The sequence below is a fragment of the Bos indicus genome, chromosome 5 (assembly GCF_029378745.1).
Source record: "Bos indicus isolate NIAB-ARS_2022 breed Sahiwal x Tharparkar chromosome 5, NIAB-ARS_B.indTharparkar_mat_pri_1.0, whole genome shotgun sequence".
NCBI lineage: Eukaryota > Metazoa > Chordata > Mammalia > Artiodactyla > Bovidae > Bos > Bos indicus.
The window spans coordinates 39,847,143-39,864,902 of NC_091764.1; the positions used below are offsets into that span (position 1 = coordinate 39,847,143).

The 17,760-nt window shown below is 37.9% G+C and overlaps 1 protein-coding gene across 3 annotated transcripts in view; it reads right to left on the minus strand.

Annotated features, from left to right (window-relative positions):
* Positions 1-10,364: 10,364 nt before the first annotated feature.
* CNTN1 (contactin 1) overlaps positions 10,365-17,760 on the minus strand; it is a 404,757-nt gene continuing 397,361 nt past the window's right edge. For all 3 annotated transcript variants that reach the window (XM_070789265.1, XM_019960785.2, XM_070789264.1), the window contains one exon: positions 10,365-12,654. In XM_070789265.1, coding sequence (XP_070645366.1) covers positions 12,578-12,654 — 77 coding nt within the window. In that variant the 3' untranslated portion in view covers positions 10,365-12,577. The remainder of the gene's footprint in view (positions 12,655-17,760) is intronic.

Below are 17,760 nucleotides of genomic sequence, written 5' to 3' on the forward strand. Positions count from 1 at the left end.
AACATTCAGAAAACTAAGATTATGGCATCTGGTCCCATCACTTCATGGCAAATAGATGGGGAAACAGTGGAAACAATGACAGACTTTATTTTGGGGGGCTCCAAAATCACTGCCTTTTCATTCTGTTCATGGGGTTCTCAAGGCAAGAATACTGAAGTGGTTTGCCATTCCCTTCTCCAGTGGACCACATTTTGTTGACCATCTTGGGTGGCCCTATACGGCATGGCTTAGTTTCATTGAGTTAGACAAGGCTGTGGTCTATGTGATTAGATTGGCTAGTTTTCTGTGATTGTGGTTTCAGTCTGTCTGCCCTTTGATGTCCCCTCTCAGAGCTTACTGTCTAAGTGGGGTTTCTTTTAATTTGGACATGGGTTCTCTCTTCACAACTGCTCCAGCAAAGCACAGTCACTGCTCCTGACCTTGGACATGGGGTATTTCCCCTTGGCTGCTTGCTGCCCCAGCACTGTAGAGCCACAGCTTCCTTTGACTGAATGGATCACAATTAACTGTGGAAAATTCTGAAAGAGATGGGAATACCAGACCACCTGACCTGCCTCTTGAGAAATCTGTATGCAGGTCAGGAAGCAATAGTTAGAACTAGACATGGAACAACAGAGTGGTTCCAAATAGGGAAAGGTATACATCAAGGCTGTATATTGTCACCCTGCTTATTTAACTTATATGCAGAATACATCATGAGAAACGCTGGGCTGGATGAAGCCCAAGCTGGAATCAAGATTGCTGGGAGAAATATCAATAACCTCAGATATGTAGAAGACACCACTCTTATGGCAGAAAGTGAAGAAGAACTAAAAAGCCTCTTGATGAAATTGAAAGAGGAGAGTGAAAATGTTGACTTAAAGCTCAGCATTCAGAAAACTAACATCATGGCATCCATTCCCATCACTTCATGGAAAATAGATGGGAAACAGTGTCAGACTTTATTTTTTTTTGTGGGGAGGGGGCTCCAAAATCACTGCAAATGGTGACTACAGCCATGAAATTAAAAAACACATACTCCTTAAAAGGAAAGTTATGACCAACCTAGACAGCATATTGGAGAAGGAAATGGCAACCCATTCCAGTGTTCTTGCCTGGAGAATCCCAGGGATGAGGGAGCCTGGTGGGCTGCCGTCTATGGGGTTGCACAGAGTCGGACACAACTGAAGCTACTTAGCAGCAGCAGCAGCAGATAGCATATTAAAAAGCAGAGACATTACTTTGCCAACAGAGGCCATCTAGTCAAGGCTGTGGTTTTTCCGGTAGTCATATATGGATGTGAGAGTTGGACTATAAAGAAAGCTGAACACCAAAGAATTGATACTTTTGAACTGTGGTATTGGAGAAGACTCTTGAGAGTCAGTTGGATGGCAAGGAGGTCCAACCAGTCCATCCTAAAGGAGATTAGCCATGAGTGTTCTTTGGAAGGACTGATGTTGAAGCTGAAACTCCAATACTTTGGCCACCTGATGTGAAGAGCTGACTCATTTGAAAAGACCCTGATGTTGGGAAAGATTGAGGGCAGGAGGAGAAGGGGACGACAAAGTATGAGATGGTTGGATGGCATCACCTACTCGATGAACATGAGTTTGAGTAAACTCCGGGAGTTGGGGATGGACAGGGAGACCTGGAGTGACGCAGTTCATGGCTTTGCAAAGAGTTGGACATGACTGAGCGACTGAACTGAAGTGAAATGCACTGCAGATGGTGACTGCAGCCATGAAATTAAAAGACGCTTGCTCCTTGGAAGAAAAGCTATGATCAAACTAGACAGCATATTAAAAAGCAGAGACATTACTTTGCCAACAAAGGTCCGTCTAGTCAAAGCTCTGGTTTTTCCAGTAGTCATGTATGGATGTGAGAGTTGGACTATAAAGAAAGCTGAGTGCTGAAGAATTGATGCTTTTGAACCGTGGTGTTGGAGAACACTCTTGAGAGTCCCCTCGACTGCAAGGAGATCCAACCAGTTCATCCTAAAGGAATTCAGTCCTAAATATACATTGGAAGGACTAATGTTGAAGCTGAAACTCCAATACCTTGGCCACCTGATGCGAAGAACTGACTCATTTGAAAAGACCCTGATTTTGGGAAAGATTGAAGGCAGGAGGTGAAGGGGATGACAGAGGATGAGATGGTTGGATGGCATCACTGACTCAATGGACATGAGTTTGAGTAAACTCCGGGAGTTGGTGATGGACATAGAGGCTTGGCGTGCTGCAATACATGGGGTCACAAAGAGTCGGACACAACTGAACTGAACTGGGCATAAAGGATAACACTTTTTCTTCCTGTTGGCCAGGTCAGACAATTTCATTTGCTTAAAATGAGTTTTTATTTTATTCTATGTATAATATACTACCCTCAAATCTTTTGGGCTTAAAACATCAAGTATTTGTTATATCATGCAGTTTCCAAGAGTCATGAACATGGAAGCATTTTGGTTGGGTAGCTCTTATTCAATGTCTTTCCCAGCCCACAGCTTTGCTTTTAGCCAGGGCTTCAGTCATCTGAAGGCTTGACTGGGGCTGGGATGTGCTTGCAAAATGTCTCATTCACATGGCTGTTGGCAGGGCCCAGTTTCTCACTATGGGGACATCTCCAGAGGGCTGCCTGTGTACTTCTACAACAATTTGTCTTAGAGAGAAGGACCAAAATGAAAACCATATAAACTGCATTGGCTTTTTATGACTTAGTTTCCAAAATCCTGCACTGTCACTTCTGTTTTTTATCATATTCGCTTGAAATGAGTCACTAAATTCAGTTCAACCTCAAGTGGAGGGGAATTAGAATTAGGTTCCACCTCCTGAAAGGAGGAATATCAAAGAATTTGTGGACTTCTTTTTTCTTTTTTTTAATAGCCCTAATAGCTATCTATTAGTGCTTGATATTAATGCCTATTAATACTCCTTCATGGATCACAGCCTTGTCATGGTGAAGGGGCTTGGGTAACTTAATGAAGCTATAAATCATGCCATGCAGGAGCACCCAAGATGGACTGGTCATAGTGGAGAGTTCTGACAAAATGGAGAAGGGAATGGCAAACCACTCCAGTATTCTTACTGCAAGAAACCCATGAACTGTACGAAAAGTGAAAAAGATATGATACTGGAAGATGAGCCCCCCAGGTTACAAAGTCAGAAGGCTACCGGGGAAGAGTGGAGGACAATTATCAATTGCTCCAGAAAGAATGAAGTGGCTGGGTCAAAGTGGAAACAATGCTCAGTTGTGGATGTTTCTGGTGGTGAAAGTAAAGCCCAATGCTCTAACAACAATTTCTCATAGGAACCTGGAAAGTTAGGTCCATGAATCAAGGTAAATTGGATGTAGTCAAGTAGGGGATGTCAAGAGTAAACATAGACATCTTAGAAATCAGTGACCTAAAATGAATGGAAATGGGTGAATTTAATTCAGATGACCATTATATCTACTACTGTTGTCAAGAATATCTTATAAGAAATGGAGTAGCCCTCATATTCAAAAAAAAAAAAAAAGATTATCAATCTCTTTTTTTTGAGTGCAGTCCCCAAAATGAACAGAATGATCTTGGTTCATTTTAAGGCACACCATTCAACATCATAGTAATACAAGTCTATCTGCTGACCTCTAATACTGAAGAAGCTGAAGTCAACTGGTTCAGCGAAGACTTGCAAAACCTAATTCAAAAAGGATCTCCTTTCCTTCATAGTGGATTGGAACGCAAAAGTATGAAGTCAAGAAATACTTGTAGCAACAGGCAAGTTGCAATGGAGTACAAAATGAAGCAGGGCAAAGGCTAACAGAATTTTGCCAGGAAAATACACTGCTCATAGCAAACACCCTCTTCCAACAACATAAGAGATGACTCTGCACATGGATATAACCAAAAGGTCAATGCTGAAATTAGATTGATTATATTCTTTGCAGCTTAAGATGGAGAAGCTCTATACAGTCAGCAAAAACAAGACTTGGAGCTGACTGTGACTCAGATCTTGAGCTCCTTATTGCAAAATTCAGACTTAAATTGAAGAAAGCAGGAAAAACCACTAGACCATTCAGGTATGACCTAAATCATATCCCTTACGATTATACAGTGGAGGTGATGAATAGATTCAAGGGATTAGATCTGGTAGACAGAGTGTCTAAAGAACTATGGACGGAGGTTCATAACATTGTAGAGGAGACAGTAACCAAAACCATCACAAAGAAAAAATAATGCAAGAAGGCAAAGTGGTTGCCTGAGGAGGCTTTAGGAATAGCTGATAAAAGAAGTAAAAGGCAAAGGAGAAAGGGAAAGATATATACCACTGAATGCAGAGTTCCAAAGAATAGCAAGAAGAGATAAGAAAGCTTCTTCTTAACTGAAAAATGCAAAGAAATAGAGGAATACAATGGAATAGGAAACACTAGAGATCTTTTCAAAAAAATTTTGAGCTATCAAGTGAACATTTCATGCAAAGATGAGCAAGATAAAGAACAGAAACTGTGGATCGTGACTGCAGCCATGAAATTAAAAGACACTTGCTCCTTGAAAGGAAAGCTATGACAAACCTAGACAATATTTTAAAAAGCAAAGACATCACTTTGCCGACAGAGGTCTGAATAATCAGGGCTATGGCTTTCCCAGTAGTCATGCATTGATGTAGACCATAAAGAAAGTTGAGCACCGAAGAACTGATGCTTTTAAATTATGGTGCTTGAGAATCCCTTGGACTGCAAGGAGATCAACACCTGATATGAAGAGTTGACCCTGATGCTAGGAAAGATTGAAGGCAAAGGTGAAGAGGGCAACAGAGGATGAGATGGTTAGATAGCATCACCAATTCAGTGGACATGAATTTGAGCAAACTCCAGGAGATAGTGAAGGACAGGGAAGCCTGGCATGCTGCAGTCCATGGGGTCACAAAAATTCAGACATACTTAGTGACTGAACAACAACAACCACAACAACAATGCCTGATAAGATTGAGAAAGTACTGCAGAATGAGCGTTGGGAGCTTCAAAGATATACTTAAGCAGTCTTTTAAGAAATGATGCATATACAAATACCACCAAAGAATAATATTTTGTGGCAAAATACAAATACCAATTACTCAGAGTTTAAGATTGGTTTAGAAGAATTATTTTCTGAATATGGAAATATTTAAGACTATATTACACAATTTCTTTTGTACATAGTTTCTTTCTTGTGTGTGCATGAGAATCACAAGTCATAAACATTTTGTTTAAATAAATATTTCCATAAATATACAAGTCTATATGATAAACATTGTATTATAGTTTAATTACAGGTATTTTTTCTTTCTTGATGGTAAAATTAGTGGCCTTTAAACCAATGGGATTTGGTAAATATACATGGTAGATTGCACCATTTGGTTCCAACTTATCAGTATTCCCTTTATCCACACCCTTTGCCTTTAACTTTAAGGTGTCTGCCCACATACGTGGGTGACCTGCCCTGCTCCTTGAGTCTGAGCTTTATAACTTGATTCTGTTAATGAGATATTAGTAGTCATGGGGCAAGCAAAGGCTTGAAAGAGTACATGCACATTTCCATTTGCTTCCTTCTACCTCTGCCATTTGTCATGACAACATGCCAGAACTAGGCTGCTGCAGGATGACAGAAAAGTGGAGCAGATCCAAGCTGGCCCTAAAGGCGCCAGCTATAACAGCTGATAGTCAGCCTGCTCTCAAGTGTGTGAGAAAGTCCAGCTCACATTAGCAAGGCCACATTTCTGATTCACTGCTGATCTTATGTGTGAGCAATTAATGTTTACTGTTATATGCCACTAAGGTTTTGTGACTATGTTTCTGCAGCATTATTATGGTGATAAATAACTAATATAGTTCACTTTAAATGGTATATGTGTTTTCACCAATTTAATGTGCTATGCCCTTTCCCATTGATTCATTGGATAACTGGATAAGATTTTCCAAAGAAGTTCTCAAGTCCCTTGGAAACTTGTAGTATGCCTGGATATACACATCATTTTCAGAAATAATGAAAAAAGTATAGCCAGGACTGCTAGACAATGTTTTCCCCTCACTCCTCATTATTGAAAATGTTATACATTTCAAATGAAATAAAAGGAAGACTTCAGAGCCATCAGACCCCTGGCCCTGTTCTTTTATATTCTGCTATTGCATTCATTGGGGCTTCCCAGGTGGCGCTAGTGGTAAAGAACCCACTTGCCAAAGCGGGAGATATAGAGATGGGTTTGATTCCTAGGTCTGGAAGATCCCCTGGAGGAGGGCATTGCAACCCACTCCAGTATTCTTGCCTGGAGAATCCTTCGGACAGAAGAGTCTGGCGTGCTACAGTCCATAGTGTAGCAAAGAGTCGGACATGACTGAAGTGACTTGACAGGATTGCATTCATTTCAACTAAATCAGCTCTACCTTACCAAGGAGAGCAGACCTTGATTTGACTGTGAATGCTAAGCTCTAGCTATTCAATCACCTGAATTAAGAATTTTAGAAGCCTTATATGCTAATATGCATATATATGGTGAAAAGTTATGGTGGGAGGGGAAATTTAAGATTTTGCAGGCATTTATTATATGCTAGGCATTTTAACTCTATCATCTATTTAACACATAGAATTTTAGGAAGAACAAGTGGAGTGGAGAATGTTTTTGCTAGTCCAATATCCTCCTTTTGTTAATAGCACCTGGTGTCCCGTTTAAGGGAATCATCCTTTTCCATTTCATGTGGTTCTGGTGAAAATTCTTACAGTGTTCTTGCCACCATCCAGTTATCTAGAAAGATGGCCAGGGGTCCCATGACAGCCCATGATGGCCAGCCTCCTGGGGATAGTATGAGTCTTTAATGAGATTTTATACCTGTAATAAGTAGGAAAAAGAATCTCTAGTGCTTTGGAGCCACCAATCAGTAGAATGTAGGGTTGGACCAGTCAGCATCCATGATTCCTGCCACAAGAAGATAGCCTGCCTATGAATGAAACATGTGCACAGGGAGAACCAGAATCATCAGATGGAGAGGTAGCTCTCTGATGACACTATTTAAGCCCTTATACCCAGCCCCTGTATCTCATAGATGCAATTATTTGAGTCAACAAAGTCCTTGTTTGTCTTAAACTTATTTGAGTTGAGTGTTTGTCACTTGCAGCTGAAAGGATTCTAAGTGATTCAAAAGTATTACTCTTACTTTATGGTAAAGGAAACTATCTTCCAAATGTCAACTTACTCATCAAAGGTTTCACAAGGTATCTCATAAGGTAATAACAGAGTTAGAATATGATCACAGGTCTGTCCAACATTCATGATCTTTGCATAACTACATTATAAAAATTTCTAAAGTGTACATACAGTAAAACTCCCTTTTTTGTTGTATAGTTTTATGAGTTTTGATAAATAGATTTGAGTCACTGCCATCAGTTTTGGCACCCTTGAGAAGTTCCCTCCATGCTGCCCCTTTTAGGTCAAACTCTCCTCCTTACTCTTAACGCTTTATAACCACTGACTTGTTCTCTGTCCCTAGAATTTTGCCTTTTCCAGAATGTCATATAAATGGAATCACAGTCTTTTTTATCTGGCTTTTTCACTTAGCATAATGTATTCTGTTCCATAGTGTTGTATATTATCAACACAAATGTTTTATGAAAGCATGCCTGGAGTCGTTTTTCAGTCTAATCCTCATTAGCATGAGTGGGGCATGTGTGTGTGTGTGTTCAGTTCTCAGTCATGTCTGACTTTTTCCAATCCCAGGAACTACAGGCCGCCAGGCTCCTCTGTCCATGGAATTCTCCAGGCAAGAATACTGGAGTGGGTTGCCATTTCCTATTCCAGGGGATCTTCCCAAACACGGGATCAAACCCACGTCTCTTGTATCTCCTCTATTGACAGGCACATTCTTTACCCGTGCTTCAACTGGGAAGTCTGAGTGGGGATATACAGGTTTTAAAAAAAGGAAAAGAGACATATACTGGGGTGAATAGTATTCTAGATTTATGTTCAGTTGGAATCTATGAATGTGACCTTTGTTGGAAATGGGAACTTTTTAGATGTAATCAAATTAAGATGATGTCAGACTGGATTAGGGTGGGCCCTAATCCAATGACTAGTGTTTTTATGAGAAGAGAGAAAATTATTCCTTTATTTATATTTTTTAAACTTTTTTATTTTGTACTGAGGTATAGCTGATTAGCAAACAGCACTGTGATAGTTTCAGGTTAACAACCATGGGATTCACCCTATATATACATGTATCCATTCTCCCCCAACTCCCCTCCCATTCAGGTTGCCACACATCTCAAATTCTGCAATTATCCCTTCCTCCTGTCCTTCACCCCAGCAACCATAAAAAGAGAGAAATTTAAATACAAACGGAGACTGTCACATGACAACAGAAGCAGAGATTGGAGACATGCAGCTGCAAACCGAGAAACACCAAGGATTGCCTCCAACCACAAGAGAGGCACAGAACAGATGCTCCCTCAGAATCCACATGAAACCAATCTTGCTGACACCTTGAATTCCAACTTCCAGCTTCCAGAAATGTAAGAGAGAGATTTCTGTTGTTTGAAGCCACTCAGTTTGTGGTCATTTGTTGTGGAAAACCTAGGAAACTAATACAAGAAGGTATGAAAGTTAGGGGATTGCTTTTAAGGCAGCTTTCATAAAGCAAAAGAGCCTGACTGAGGACATAGGATAGATTAAGACAAGTTTCTTCACTTTACAGTTTTGCCTTAGGATATGCCCAATTGAATTCAAGAGTCAAATAGTAATAGCATCATGGGTACTGATGCATGTAATTTCTCCAAGCATCAAATTTATTAGTAGTAATTGAAAAGTGAAACCTGTTCTTTAAATGTGATAAACAATGTAGAAACTAATTTTGGCCTCCCTACCCACTAATTTTGAAGTCAACTCATTCATAACCACTCATGTTTCCATTGTGGAAAAAAAAAAATGCTCAAGTTGGAGAAGGGGCACCTTTCAACAATCTTTATATTAGCCATCTCCAGAAGATTAGAGATTCAGGAAATTAGGTATCAAAATTTAACTTTCCATGTTACAAAAAGGGAAAAGAAAAAAATAAAATAAAATCCACATTTCTCTAGAGAGAAAACCTGAAATGCATTTCAGTCTGCTGCATGGATTTTAGACACAAACAAATTAGGGGACAATTTTAACAGACACTTAAGATATAGAACCAAAAGACAAAAAATGAACAAATTAACATTTTAGATAAACCAAGAGAATGGATTTATTTTTAAGAGAATTTAAATTATGTATCCATGATGTTTATATTGTTGATTCAATTTAAAATATCAATTAATCTAACTTGTAATAATGATGAAAACCTGTGATTCTCAAACCTGGGATCCCTTTTAGACTCTCACAAACAACCTAAAAAGATACAGATCCCTATGCCTCACTGCCCAATTTTGATTTGGTAAGCCTGACTGAGGCCTAGGAAATCTATTTTGCTTTTTCAAATTCTCCAGGTTATCCTGATGGACAACCAGGTTTGAGAACAACTAACAAGGAAAATGCACTCACAGAAAGAAGCTTTGATCTCCCAAAGCCTGGAGAATTAGAGATGGGGTCAGTCCTGGGTCAAATACCAAAAGTAAAATATTAGAATGGAAGTAATATAATACTTAGGGTCAAGAAACAGAGGTGGGGTCCAAAAGGGGAACCAGGGTGCAGGGTGGAAGCAAGCTTCATGAAGCAGGAAGAGAGGTCAGAATGCCAGTGAGAAATCACAATCAGAACGCAAGGGAGGATGTAAGGAAGAAGGCAGAGACCTCTGGGATTCAGCATTTGAGGTTCAGTCTGGCTCAGGACTCAGAGAAGGCTTCACCTGTACCAGATTCCTGTTTGCACAGCTATGCTTTTAAGTAAATTCCTCCATTAAGAGTATCAGCTCATTCAGGGTTTAAACAGTCTCTTATTTTTTCAGTATCTAACAGCTTGCATTAGTGTCCAGCATAAGATTGAGTGATATGCACTGACCTCGCCATAAATTGAAGACATCTCCCAGGTGATCATATGTCATTGTAATGCTTGTGTGTGCATGTATATGTTTTTATGTATATTTTTTTGTAGAACGCTTCAAACATTGAACTGCTGTTTTGTTTAATATGTAATATTTTTTCCATGTTATTAAATTTTTAAAGAAAATCCTCTAAAAATGAATTTTCAAATTCAGGTAAATTGAAAGGACAGTTGTTATTTCTTGGGTAACAGTAAGACATTTATTTCTTTATAATTTTTTTTCATTCATAAAAAGGACAAAGCACAGTCCTATGCTACTCCATTGAAAAAAATGATAAAAAATAACTAAAAAAATCAATTCAATATTTATCAGTATCAAATAAAACTACTACCACCTTTCCTTGAAATACAAAGAAACAACAGATGTATCTATCACTATATAAAGTTTAATTAAGAATCTTGTGTCTTAAAGCAGATGATGCATTAGTTTGACAACAGTTTAAACCTGATGGTCCCAGTCAAATTTGTACACGTCTATGAGGAAATGAAAGCTTGAATTATCAGTGTATGAGAGATTTTACTCTATTTTATCTCTGTCACAAATTTAAAATTAAACAAACAACCTTCAAAGTCTGTTTTCTTCTTATCTGTCAGAACCATTTCATGCAAAATCTAACCAGTTTTGCTCTTTATTACCATACATAAGAAAATAAAAGGCAAGCATGCATTTGGCAAAATATTTAGTTGTTGATTATATAAAAATGCCCAACATGGGTCACATTGCAAAAGGAAAACCCCAAAGTGTAACAATGAAAACACAAACATTTGTACAGAAGGCTCACAGAGTATTTGTTTCCCGAAAGTATGAAGAGATTTTGTTTCTTTTTCAAATAATTAAATATTTTATGAAATCTGGCAATGATCTCAGACCGTTGACATACTTCTACTGGGGAATCATCCCTTTCACTTGTTTTTAAAAAGTTTCATTTTATAACAAAGAGTTAAATGTAAACTAATGAAATATTTATTGGTATTTTCTTAATGAAAGCTCTAAACATTTACACATAGATATATAGTACAAAAATTATACAAATTAAAGAAAAGGGGGTAAAATAGTAATAGATCTATTTTGCTTCCTGTAGATATTTTTATGAACCTATAAGTTATCCTTTCTAAAAAGATAAACTCTATCTCTAATTAGCTAGCAAGGTTGTGCTAATAAAATAGGATTATACCTCTTGAAGCATCAGACATTGCACTATTTCATTAGCCAGCTAATCCTTTATTACTTCTTTCACATCCACACTCAAACACATGTCCGTGCACACCATGGAGAATGAAGAAATGTGCATCTTCCTTTTCAGGACTTATAAAAACCTAAAATACCAACACTTGGGAGATACCACTGCACAGACAAGCTATTTGTCTCCTCCCAGCCTTCTAGTTTTGGATACTCTTCAAAGTACCATTAACAAACCTTGATTTGGTATTTTTAGCCAGTTTTCGGTATTGCATTGAAGCAGGAAATTAATTTAAAACTAAATTTAAAAAATAATGGGGAATACTGTAGTTTTTCCAAGCTACAGGTGATTTCTTGATCCCACACCTTTAATAAAAAAAGGTTTTACTTATAATGAAGCACAAAAACAAAGACACTAGAATATTAGATAATTCTGATATTCACTTAACTGACATTTATTCCTAGCTATGTAAAGCCTGTCACTTCTCAATTAAAAAAATGGAAGCTCTCTACTTTTTAAAATTGATCATTTCACATATGAATAAATACAGCAACATGATGATACTCTATCACAAGAGTTATGATTTTTGAGGTTTGAAATTGATAATAAGAAAAGCATAAAAGAACATCAGAGTAGAATACAAAAGTAAAAAAAAAAAAAAACTTCATACAGTATGTTAATTTTACTATTAAAAAACTAACTTAAAAGAATTACTGATTCTGAAAACCAAATGTTTAGAAAATTACTTGCTTCCAAAATAGGAATACTTATCATAAGTTCTAGAATTTGGTTTTCAATATTCAAAATCTTCCAACTTATTCAATAAAATGATTTGGTATTGGAGATTATGTCTAATTCTTCAGTTCTATTATTTTTTTCTAAGAAAACTCAAAATGTCAAGAATGATAGGGGCCATTCAAAAATATGCAGGACCCAAAACAGAGAGGATAGTACAAGAGACTATAGTACTCTTACATTTACCACATACGATCAACACTTCAACCTCTATTATATTTCACAACTTGTTATTAAATTTAAAGCACCTGTGTATGGTGATTTTACTTTCACTCTACAGCCTATAGTATTGAATTGAACACTGTAACTTGTCCCATTGGATTAAATCATGCAACTGTCACAGAATCAGTTTAAGTGGTTTATAAGGCATATTGGAACGAGTTAAAAACCATTTTATATTCATTTAAAAGTTTATTCTTTTGGATGAAGGGGTTCCTGAATGCCTCAGTCATAACATATGTTGTAAATCAGTTGGATAGTTTGTTAAATTATGATTTATTTGGCTTAGCATGGAGCCGCAGGGATTGGAAGGAACTGTAGTCATCATAGGGATGAAGGGTGTTCTCTGAGCTGGGCTGGGGAAAGCAGGTTGTCACACCACATTCAGAATTCCAAGTAGACAAGGATGCCAAGGGCAGGCAGCAGGAAGCCGAGAAGACATGGTGATAGGATGGATGCACCTATAATGCAAATCAAACACGTGCTTATTAGTTCATTGATAACAGTCACTATTGCTCATTTCTTCTGCTTTGGGGAAGACCATATTATGTAACCCTGAAAAACAAGTGTTTCCTTTGAAAAAAATACCAGCTTCTCTTAGTCTTAAGTGACTTAGTAAAAATAAAAATGGTTGATAAAGGATTTTGTGTGTGAAAGTATATGGACTATTTATACCATGAGTTCATATAAATCATTTAAGATAATAAGATCACAAATGTTTCTATTTTGCCTATGATCCAGCAGTCCTAAACTTCTACTAGAAGGCACTAGGTCAAGAAACATACATAAATAAGTGAAAAATCATAAGTAAGCTGTGACACAATAAGATGAAGAGATGCAGCAAAAATGCTAATAATGTTAAACCTGGGGCAATGACATTGAAGAGGAGAAGGGGACAACAGAGGATGAGATGGTTGGATGACATCACCAACTCAATGGACATGAGTTTGAGCAAGCTCTGGGAGTTGGTGATGGACAGGGAAGCCTGGCATACTGCAGTCCATGATGTCACAAAGAGTCAGACATGCTAAGTGACTGAACTGAATGACATCATATGTATACTGGAAGATACTGCATGATTTCATATCCCATATATCAATAGTTTTAAAACATTTAGGGACTTATACACAATGATTTGAGAAATGTATTTTTGATAATAATAATCTATTCAAATTTATATCTAAAGAACAATTGCCCTGAAATATTAATGCTGTGATTTAAGAATAAAAATGATGTGATATTCTATATACTTAACATACATCTTGAACGCCATCTAGAAGGGCTCTTCCTGTGCTAAGGAAATTTATAGGTCTAAGTCCAGCATCACTGGAATTCTTGAGAAAGGGTTGAAAAGTGGGATCAAAAATGTATACTCTTCCTTTCAACTCTCCACAGTTATTAAGAACTCTTTTCAATGACTGCACTGCTGGGAAGAGTGGCAGGCTAAAAATACAGTCAACAGATTGCAAGTATAATAGATTTGTGTCTATTTGTGTAAATATAATAGATTTGGACGTTCTCTAAATTTGAAACTTTAAGTCATTGTCATCAACGATATCTACAGCTGTCTAAATATCCCTTTCTTTGGAATATTCTCCTTACATTTTGAAAGACTCAAGATTGAAGAGAAGAATCTTTTCTTCAATTTGGTCATTGAAAGCACAGTCATACTCCTTGTAAGGTGGACAATGATTGTGTCTACCTATATTCCGCTATTGCCCTGTTAGCAGCATTTGGTGCTACATGGAAAAGAGAGAAAACATTATGAGACACACATAAAGGGGTTCTTAGAAGTGAGCAGGGCAGTGAGGGTAAAAGTGGGGCCAGAACAGTAGGCACAATGTAAACGGCCCTCAAGCAGCTGCCTCATTATGGAGATGCTGCATAATAGCACTACCAGTAGCAATGATGACACTAATAATAACTATGATAGCTGCTATTCACTGCTCTATAATTACAAGACAGAAACCACACTGGCCTTTTATGTGTATTGTGGTATTTATACAGTAGTCTAAGATGGTAGAACTTACTATCCTGACTCTATAGATTTGTTATTGTTGTTGTCCAGTCACTCAATCACGTCCGACTTTGCGACACCATGGACTGCAGCATGCCCGGCTTCCCTGTCCTTCATTATCTCCTGAAGTTTGCTCAAACTCATGTCCATTGAATTGGTGATGCCATACAACTATCTCATCATCTGTCACCTCCTTCTCCTCCTGTCCTCAATCTTTCCCAGCATCAGGGTCTTTTCCAGTGAGTTGGCTGTTTGCATTAGGTGGCAAAGTACTGGAGCTTCAGCTTTAGCATCAGTCCTTCCAATGAATATTCAGGGTTGATTTCCTTTAGAATTGACTGGTTTGATCTGCTTGAATTCTAGCGACTCTCAAGAGTCTTCTCCAGCACAGTATGAAAGCATCAGTTCTTTTGCTGTCTTGTTCACCGGGTTATTGTTACCATCTTTCTAAATTCCATATATATGCATTAGTATACTGTATTTAAGAGACACTGATGTATAGAACAGTCTTATGGACTCTGTGGGAGAGGGAGAGGGTGGGAAGATTTGGGAGAATGACATTGAAACATGTAAAATGTCATGTAAGAAACGAGTTGCCAGTCCAGGTTCGACACACAATACTGGATGCTTGGGGCTAGTGCACTGGGACGACCCAGAGGGATGGTATAGGGAGGGAGGAGGGAGGAGGGTTCAGGATGGGGAACACATGTATACCTGTGGTGGATTCATTTTGATATTTGGCAAAACTAATACAATTATGTAAAGTTTAAAAATAAAATAAAATTAAAAAAAAAAAAAGAAAGCATCAGTTCTTCAGAGCTCAGCCTTTTTTGTGATCCAAAGCTCATATCCATACATGACTACTAGAAAAACCATAGCTTTGACGATATACACATTTGTCAGCAAAGTGATGTCTCTGCTTTTTAAAATGCTGTCTAAGTTTGTCATAGCTTTTCTTCCAAGGAGCAAGTGTCTCTTAATTTCACGCCTGCACTTTATAGATTTTGTAACTCAGATTCAGATAAAATTACTGCTTAAGACCAGTAGCCAGTAGAAGACAGAGCCAGGATTAGATCTCAGATCAGCCTGGCTCCAAAGTCCATGCTCTTTCTACATTGCTGCCACTTTCTACAGATCACTTTGGAAATGAACCAGGTCTAGAAAAGCACTAGAATGCTACATCCTGCACTTCAAGTGTCAAGGCAGAGCACTGAAGGAAAATCAATGGCATAGGGGAAAGTGGAGAGCCTAAGCTGTTTCCAGGGCTATTTGTTCTTGTAGTTTTCCTTCTCTTTTTCTACATAGATATTTTAAAACTATGCTTCAGCACACGTATTATTTTATTCAATAAGATGACCAATAATAAACCTCAATCACACAGAAAAATATTAGTTTTCAATGTTTGACCTAATTTAAATGATCTTTCCCAAAGACCTTTGTCTGAGAATGACAGCAGGGTCTCTGAAATGCTCTGTCCTTTGACCACAAATTACATTAGTGATGGGTACACGTTCGTGTATTTGCCTGAATATGTGGGTTGTCTAAGTACAAACTGTGGCAACAGAAAGATGGTTAGTCAACTGTGAATGCCATTTTAAAGTTTTGGTGTTAGTATGAAAACCAAATATAATTTCATAACTTGTGGCTGCAACATCAGGATATTTGATTTATTTAAAATAAACTCTTCAAAGTTTATGTGTGTTATATTTAATTTCTCTAATGGCTCAAGCCTATGTAATTGTGGTCTTCATCTTCAATTCTCTTCCACATTCCAAACAGAAATTAGAGACCTCACTGAATTGCTATTTAAAGTCATTTTAAATGTGGGATCCCCATATTCTTGAGGGGTTTTAAACATATATTCTTTTTTTACCTAACAAAATGTATATAATATTGCTATCAAGAATAATTTCAGTACTTACATGGTTAGTTGTAAACATGTATTTTGCATCAATGCAAGGAGACCTGGATTCGATCCCTGGATTGGGATCATCCCCTTGAGAAGGAAAAGGCTACCCACTCCAGTATTCTGGCCTGGAGAATTCCATGGACTGTATAGTCCATGGTTGCAAAGAGCTGGACACAACTGAGCAACTTTCACTTTCATTGAATATCAAACATGAACAAATCATCAATCTGGTTAATTACTTTTGCCTATAAGAACTCATGTAAAGCCTATTTAGAATACTATGTCATTGGGTTTCTGGATTTTTTTTACTCTTAACTGTCTAGTTACACATTGAGAAGAGAAATTTAAGTAAAAAACAAGCAGTACTTAACAATCTTTTCAGGTTTTATGGTAAGTAGACGGTCACTCCAGGCTTCCTTGGTGGCTTAGTGGTAAAGAATCCACCTGCCAATGCAGGAGATGGGGGTTTGATTAATGGGTAGGGAATATCCCCTGGAGAAGAAAATGGCAACCCACTCCAGTATTCTTTCCTGGGAAATCCCATGGACAGAGGAGCCTAGTGGGTTACAGTCCATGGGGTCACAAAGAGTCAGACATGTCTGAGCGACTGAGTACTGAGCATGAGCATAAGACAGTCTAGTCAGCTTTTAATACAAATGTCTTTTCTGATGCTTAAGTTTGGACATGCTCCAACCCAAGTTGCTAATGTTTGCTATAATTTTCTCCTCATGGTGTCATGCTTTATGTTCACAATTTTTAACATTTTGTGAACATCTTCAGGACAGGGAATATATCCAAATTATATTTTCAGCTGTGTTGTCTAATACCAAGCTCAACATATAGTAATTTAACTATAAAGGTACGATATAAATAATTTTTACAGTTAATATCCCTGAATCTTTTCTGATTGTGGAGTACAAGTTCAGAAAGACAGTAAAGGGGTAAGACATAGGGGTTTAAAGAAGACAAAGACAACCACGGTGACCTGCATCTCTTATCAGAGAAACAATGTTAAAAATCTGCAACATCAGAAAGGCCATGTTTTACTCCTCAGCCCAAAGCGTTCTCCAACTTGTCTTAGTGGGATGTTACTTTGGATTCCTTCACAGTCTTATCCTTGGCCTTGGGCTGGGGGAAGAAAGTGTTTTGATAAGATGATTTATCCCCATCTTCATATATATTAGGTGTTTTAGGAATACATCAGTGTGTGTTTGTGTTGAATTCAATAAAACTCCCTCTGGGATAGCAGCAAGTTTGGAGAATATAAAAGTCTGTCTGGGATTGACAATAAAATCAGCTCAGAGGGGAAAAAAAAAAAAACACAACAAAGTGACCTGTCTTTATTCAGGTTAGTTATATGAGAGACAAAGATAATGCCAACTGTGAAACATTTCTAAGATCATGCAGCGACTAGAAAATGCAAGAACAACCCCATGACTGAGTGGCTAGTGTTGACTTACCAATAATATTCCATACCTTCTTTACTCTTCCTATCTTTTACTAGGAACATGCAGCTGGTAAACTACTCTTCCCTCATGATGGGTCCCTGGCATGCTAAGTCACTTTAGTCGTGTCCAGCTCTTTGTGACCCTATGGACTGTAGCCCACCAGGGTCCTCCGTCCATGAGATTCTCCAGGCAA